Consider the following 6378-nt stretch of genomic DNA (forward strand, 5'->3'; position numbering starts at 1 on the left):
GGCGCGCCTGCCTCCGGAGGGGCCGCGAGCCCTCGGTGTAAAAGCGCCGAACGCGTTGATGTTAAGGGTAGAAAATACATTTACTGAATGACGAAACCAGAAAGTTAAGGCTGCGCCCCAGAGATTCTTCCAGGCATCTTTGTCTTCCCTAGAAAGAGCTGTAGAATTATAGAATCGTTTAGTCACAGAATCCCGCGTTGGGAGGGACCACAAGGATCACCTGGTCCAACCTTTTTTGGCAAAAGCAAGACAAGATGGTCCAGCACCCTCCCTGCCCAGCTGAATCTGAAAAGAGTCCAGTGTTGGGGAATCCACTACTTTCCTTAGGCTGGAAAAGACCCTTAATATCATCGAGTCCAACTGTAAACCTCACACTGCCAACTCCACCGCTAAACCATGTCCCTAAGTGCCACGTCTACATAGCTTTTAAATACTTCCAGGAATGGGGACTTGATACCTGGTGATTCCCAGGGTGTAGCCTTCATCCAGGGAAAAGCGAGGGCTCACAAGCAGAACGATGCCCATGTCAATTCAGTTTGGGTCCTGCTGAATCCCAGTGGTGTCCTTCCTTCACAGGAGGAGATCGAGGAGGTAAAGGATGAAGGGAATCTGGAGGTGCTCTTTAATTCACTGGATAAGATCGTGGAGGAGGCAAAGAACCGGGAAGAGCCTGCGTGGTATGGATAGTCTTGTGGAGGGCAGTCTTGGGAGCGTGTGTGTGCGGAGGCATGTTCCCTACAAGGGCAAAAGTCAGTTCCCTTGTGATGTTTGGGTCATGTTGGTGTGTCCTCTAGGCATTGTGCTGCAAACCTCATGTATCTCAATGTCATTGTGTCTAAAACATCCAAAAATAAGTTTTATCTATGCTTCTGTACATCATGTATCTATCTGTGCTTCCTCAGTGCAAGGAGGAGGTAAGTGCCGCTGAGACCAGAGGGGAGCTAAACTCGTTTCTGAATAAGTCAAAAGGCTGACAGCATGTTTTAGCCCCAGCTAAGTAGTTCTAATAGCAGAGCTCACATCCACGTTCCTTGTTGGGATGTCTTGCTCAGGGACTCAGCAGGCACTGGAAATTGTACACACTGCCTTTTGTTCGCCCTAAAGGCAGGCTGGGTCTTTTAATCAAAAGCATCGTCACAATTTCTTGTTTCTGTGTTTGGGGGAGTTAATTACATCCTGCCTGCCTTCAGGCCTCAACTAACGGCAGAGTTTTGGGCAGAACTCCTCTCATTCCTTCCTGTCTGGCGTTAGGGAGCTACGCGCTGGGGTGTCTGTTAGACATGCACCTTCTAGATGTCCTCAAGGTGAATTGCTGGAGTCGGTGAGCTGATCCCTTACGGCAGCAGCTCGGCTTCCAATTGAGGTGCGTGAGACTAATCGCTGTGCAGAGTTGTTGCACTCCGGTTGCTTCACATCTCTCTATTCCCAGGCGGCCCAGCGGGATCCCGGAAGAGGACGTTCGCAGCGCTATGGTGCCGTACCTCCTTAAGCACAGGTCGTACTTGCAGAAAGTCCTAAAGGAGAAGGAGGAAGAGAACAGGAAGGTGGCAGAGTCTGTGCTTGCGGGGAGGGATAGGATTGCAGAGCTGCAGCAGCTGATACAAGCTCGTAAACATGCCTGGCAGGTAAAAATTAAAAATCAACAACTAAAACCCCCTTCTCTTTTCAGCATCAGCCTGAAAGAAACACGATTCTGTGGCTTGACTGGCAAACGGCTGCGCTATATTTAAGCCCTCCACTTCTCAAAGGCCTCACCAGGAGCCCAGTACTGCTGAAACTGGCCTGGGAGGCCTGGGGGCATTTCCACTGGAGGTCTTGGATGTTTTTCCCTGTGCGCTGGGCGGGATGTTTCTGTGGGTGAACATGTGTTATTCGTGGGTTGTAGTCCGTACGTGCTGGGGAGGGCAGTGTATTTGACGCTCTGTTTTACATCAGCCTGCTTTGCATCCTGAACGCTGGCGTCTGTGGAGGAAAGCATTCTGCTGAGTTCAGTGGTGGTTGTTTTCCTTCCAGGCAATTGGTAAAGAGCAACGAGAACTCATCACGACGTTCAAGGAGCCCCAGTGAGGACCTGAGGAGATTCTGCACATTTTGCGGGGAAGTTTGTCCTCGTCTCAGTGCATTGGGAAATGGGACTCTGCGCGTGGCATGTTCAAACCACGCAAACTCGCCTTCATCTTGTCAGGCCAGAAGAAATTTGGGACTGAAAAGCTGCCGGACTTGCACAATTCGATCAAAATTTGTGAAGAAATAAAAAAGAACACATCAGGATTTTTGGGAATAGAGGACAATTTCCTATTCCCTGCTCAGTTGAACAGGGAGGAGAATCCTACAGATCTGATAGCCAGAGCCTGTCTGTACACTCACACCCTTCTTTAGCGCTGCGATGCGCGTGATTCTTGCTTACTGAAGCCAAATTTGTGGCCTTAAAGATATTTCAGATGTGCATTAGAGGAAAAAAGGTGCCTTAAGCACAGAGGCTGTGCCGTGCACAGGAATGAGGAGCCGGGGAGCTGTAGCACACGGAGCCCGTGGGTGGGTAACCGCTGCCATGGCAGTTTGTACAGCTGGAGTGTAAATAGCCACATCGGACTTTTTTGCCGCTTTTTTGCAGTGTTCGTTTTCAGCATCCATGTCTTTAAACAGTTGTCTGCCCGTGACCCATCAGAACAGACATGTCAGCAGCTGTTTTATCACATCAAGTTCCTTGTTGCCATTTATTTTATTCCTCCCCCCCCCGTTGTGTATCACCACCGCCCCCCCCCCGGTATTATCCAACCCAGCTCCTCTCCCAACAGTCACGCGCTGAGGACACTTCTCTGAGGACTACAGTGTGAAGGATTCACGGCTGCACCGTTCATGCGCGTGGAGACGAGCAGAGGTTAGAACCGCCCCATCTTGACTTTGTGGCCTCGTGGCAAAGGCCACATGTTTCCCCGTGAAACCTCCACCTTGACTCCTGGAACCAAACTAGGTTTGGTTTTACCCATCTGGAGTTGTTCTTTACCGTCTCATCAGAAGTTTGCCAGCCAGGGAAGCAGGGACTTGCTGGAGTCTGCCTGCCGGGGCGTCCGTGAAGCCCTGCGAGTGAGGGGTGTCTTCAAAAGGAAGAAAAGACTCTTCCCCTGGGCTGGGCAGGTGATGAGGAGAGTCTTACTGAGCCCGAAGAGGACTGGTGGTGAGTCTGTTTCCAACAGACACCGGATCTGCCGAGGGCAGCAGGTTCTCTGGTCACCTGTTGTCCTCCTCGCCTGTTAGTGCGTGCCGTCCCGAGGAGAGGCCGTGCCCTGGGTGCTGGGGAAATACAAATTCTGAGAACAATGGTGGCGATTTCCACCAAGCGCGGGCCTCTGGTTTTAATTAGAGGCAGCCAGAGCCTGCGATTGACTGACTTAGGCATATTTTCCTTCTGTCGTAAACAAGCCTTCCCTCGCTGCATTATAATCTAAATAAATTGGAGCTGTTGTTCCCCCGGTCTTGGCTCCCGCTGTGTGCGCTTGGCCCGCGTAGTCTATAGTTTATGGGTTTGTTTGACAAAGGCTCTGGCTTCAGCATTTCTCTCCTCCTCCGCCCCAAAGCCTCCGGTTCCGCTTTTCAAGACAGGGCTGGGATTTATAGGATCTGAAAGTCTGGAAAGTGGTCAGGATCCCAAAGAGGAATGTCACCCCAGGTGGCCCTGGGGGCTCCCACTGCTCAGAGCCCTCCGGGGGTTAAATACGAGCAAACTCTGGAGGCGGGTGGGCACCCGGAGCGCTGCTGGGGTCTGGTGGAGAGTAGGAGGTAAAAGGACAGAGGAACAAGAGATTCCTCTTCTCCAGCTGCTCCACTCCCCTTCACCTCCGCTCGGTGCCTGAACTGCACCAGCAGCACACTTTTTGTTCTTGCAAAGCTCCATTTGGGGGTTTTAAGTGGTGCTGCACCTCTTCCTGAAGTCCTGTTTCTGGGAACAGGCGCTGCCTGGCGCGCCAGTGCCGGTGCGCAGCATCTGCCCGTGGGATGTGGCGTGGCACAGCTCGTGGAGACCAAGGGCAAGCGCGCCTGCTCGCCCTCTCCTCCTGGGCCACGGCAGTCAATCCCGGCCAGGGGCTGTGATGGTGACGCCACAGAAGGAGCACATGCAGGTTCCCAAAGCAAAAATTGGCCAACAAATCCCTGTTGGCCCTGCGTGGAGAGGAAACCCCGCTGGGTTTTGGCAGGAAATAGGCTCTCACATGCTGAGCGAGTTGGGGGGGTTCAGCCTGGAGAAGAGAAGGCCAAAAAGGGGAGAGCTCAGAGCCCCTTCCAGTGCCTAAAGGGGCTCCAGGAGAGCTGGGGGGGACTCTGGATCGGGGAGGGGAGCGATGGGACAAGGGGGAACACTTTGACACTGACAGAGGGGAGATTGAGGTGAGATCTGGGGAAGAAATTGTTGGCTGTGCGGGTGGTGATCCCCTGGGGCAGGTTGCCCCGAGAAGCTGTGGCTGCCCCATCCCTGGAGGTGTTCAAGGCCAGGTTGGACGGGGCTTGGAGCAACCTGGGCTGGGGGGAGGTGGCCCTGCCCAGGGCAGGGGGTGGCACTGCATGGTCTTCAAGGTCCCTTCCTACCCAAACCATTCTGTGATTCTATGAAACTCTCCTAGCATGGCTGCAGCACTGCTGGGATCCAGCCACGGGATACGGGACAGACCAGTCCGTGACTGGGGAGTGCAGCCAGTGCCCTGTCTCCCATCCCAGTTAGGGACTGGGTGCTGCCAGGCGGGCAGGGCTGGGCCCACCAGCAAATCTCCACTGGCCCTGGGCCGTGTTTCCCTCCCTGTGGGCACTGGCCCATCACGGGGGAACCGAGTTCACCCTAAACCACAATTGCCGCCTGTGCTGGCGGCTGCCGGCCCCGGGCTGCACCGAGCACAGCACCCATGCAGAGAGGCACCATGAAGCCCCTCATCCTGCTGAGCCTCCTGGCCCTCCTCGCCCTTGGCCTGTGCCGCAGAGGTACGGGGGGTCCAGGGGGTGTGTGACGGGGACTGGGGCTGGGGGGATGCTGCACCCCAGGAAGGGCTCTGCTCTCAGCTGGAGGTAGCGAAGGGGCTTGGAGAGAGCTTTGGGGGGCGGGTGCAGGGCTGGGATGGGGATTGGGACTCCCCCTGCCAGGTACAGGGGGTGTGGGTGAGGAGGGGACGGCGTGGCGGGGGGTGAGCGCCCCAAAAGGAGGAGCGGGGTGAGGGCACAGCCCGTGCGGGGCCTCCCCAAGTCCCCCCGGCTGCCCCGACCGCTCCGTGCCATCCCTCAGCTGCCGACCGCTCCGTCAGCGCCGATGACTCGCCCAGCTCCGAAGGTGAGTGTCTGCGCCCGGTGTTCGTCCCTGCTGCCCCAGGGACAGGGAGGGGGGGTCCCGGCCCTCCCTGACCCCCCGCTGTGTCCCCGCAGCCTTCATCTCCAAACGCGCCAGCGACGAGATGGTGCGGAGACACAAGAGGAATTACGTCTATGACAGGTAGCGCTTGATCCTGTTGTACCGGGGATTTCCCCTGGGTGACACCGAGCGGGACGCGTGTTCCCCATCCAGCACGTGCAATGAAATCCTGGTTTTGGGAGGGGCACCGCTGGCTGGGCCCTTCCGCTGGGTTGGGGACCCTCTGACATCCCCCGTGTCCCTCATCTGTCCCCAGCAGCGTCCACGGTGCCGTGCGGGACCCGCTGGAGGCCAGGCGCGAGGTGTGCGAGCTCAACCCCGACTGCGATGAGTTGGCCGACCACATCGGCTTCCAGGATGCGTACCGGCGCTTCTACGGCCCCGTCTGAGCCCCCACTGCCCCCACGCCAGGCTGTGGCCCTGCAGGCGCTGGCTCAGCTCCGAACACCGACATCCCCCGCTTTTACACCCCTTTCTGTTAACCGGGAAAAGAAATAAATGCACAAATGGTGCCGCCAGCTCCTTCCTCGGCTGAGGGTGTGGGATGGGTGTATAAGCCACAGCCGAAGCATCCTGTGACATCCCCACGAGGCTGACAACCCCCCTCCAGCCTCTTCCTCCCTCTCCCAACAGCCAACGGCTCTGGGGCAGAGCGGTGGCCGTCGCCAGCCGCTGCCTGTCCCTGGGAAAGATGAGGAATGATAAGCCCAGTGCTTGTGCCACCATTATTCCAGTTTAATTTAAATCTGCTTAGCCGAAGCGTGGGGTGATTAGGGGGCCATGGGGGTGCCCCGGAGCCCTGCGCCCTTCCCAGCAGCGGGATCGCCTTGGCAAACCACGGGGATGAGGGGAGGATGGATGGATGGGGATAGACACACACACACACACTTTTCATGCTCGGGGCTGCTGAGCTCCATCTCTCCTATTTTCCCCCCCGAACCACCTGCGACGTTTCTGCTGCACGTTGTCCCCACGCCAGGTGACAT

General features: G+C 56.4%; 3 protein-coding genes across 3 annotated transcripts in view; 2 read left to right on the plus strand and 1 right to left on the minus strand.

The window, feature by feature from the left end:
• The window catches only part of PMF1 (polyamine-modulated factor 1), a 4298-nt gene extending 2231 nt beyond the window's left edge, over positions 1-2067 (plus strand). The window contains exons 2-4 of the mRNA XM_009891584.1: positions 577-677; positions 1430-1625; positions 2014-2067. Coding sequence (XP_009889886.1) covers positions 577-677; positions 1430-1625; positions 2014-2067 — 351 coding nt within the window. The remainder of the gene's footprint in view (positions 1-576; positions 678-1429; positions 1626-2013) is intronic.
• Positions 2068-4910: 2843 nt separating this feature from the next.
• On the plus strand, positions 4911-5781 carry BGLAP (bone gamma-carboxyglutamate (gla) protein). The gene is made up of 4 exons (XM_009891585.1): positions 4911-4971; positions 5270-5314; positions 5407-5473; positions 5649-5781. Exons 1-4 carry the CDS (start codon positions 4911-4913, stop codon positions 5779-5781), a joined length of 306 nt encoding a protein of 101 aa, XP_009889887.1.
• Positions 5782-5826: 45 nt separating this feature from the next.
• PAQR6 (progestin and adipoQ receptor family member VI) overlaps positions 5827-6378 on the minus strand; it is an 11047-nt gene continuing 10495 nt past the window's right edge. The window contains exon 5 of the mRNA XM_009891587.1: positions 5827-5867. Coding sequence (XP_009889889.1) covers positions 5827-5867 — 41 coding nt within the window. The remainder of the gene's footprint in view (positions 5868-6378) is intronic.

This window comes from Charadrius vociferus, unplaced genomic scaffold (assembly GCF_000708025.1).
Source record: "Charadrius vociferus isolate BGI_N301 unplaced genomic scaffold, ASM70802v2 scaffold1089, whole genome shotgun sequence".
In the NCBI taxonomy this organism is placed as follows: domain Eukaryota; kingdom Metazoa; phylum Chordata; class Aves; order Charadriiformes; family Charadriidae; genus Charadrius; species Charadrius vociferus.

Coding starts and splice junctions, on each gene's coding strand:
- BGLAP (XM_009891585.1), top strand. CDS start 4,911: ATGAAGCCCCTCATCCTGCTGAGCCTCCTGGCCCTCCTCGCCCTTGGC. Junction 5,315..5,406: donor TGACTCGCCCAGCTCCGAAG/GTGAGTGTCTGC, acceptor GTGTCCCCGCAG/CCTTCATCTCCAAACGCGCC. Junction 5,474..5,648: donor AGGAATTACGTCTATGACAG/GTAGCGCTTGAT, acceptor ATCTGTCCCCAG/CAGCGTCCACGGTGCCGTGC.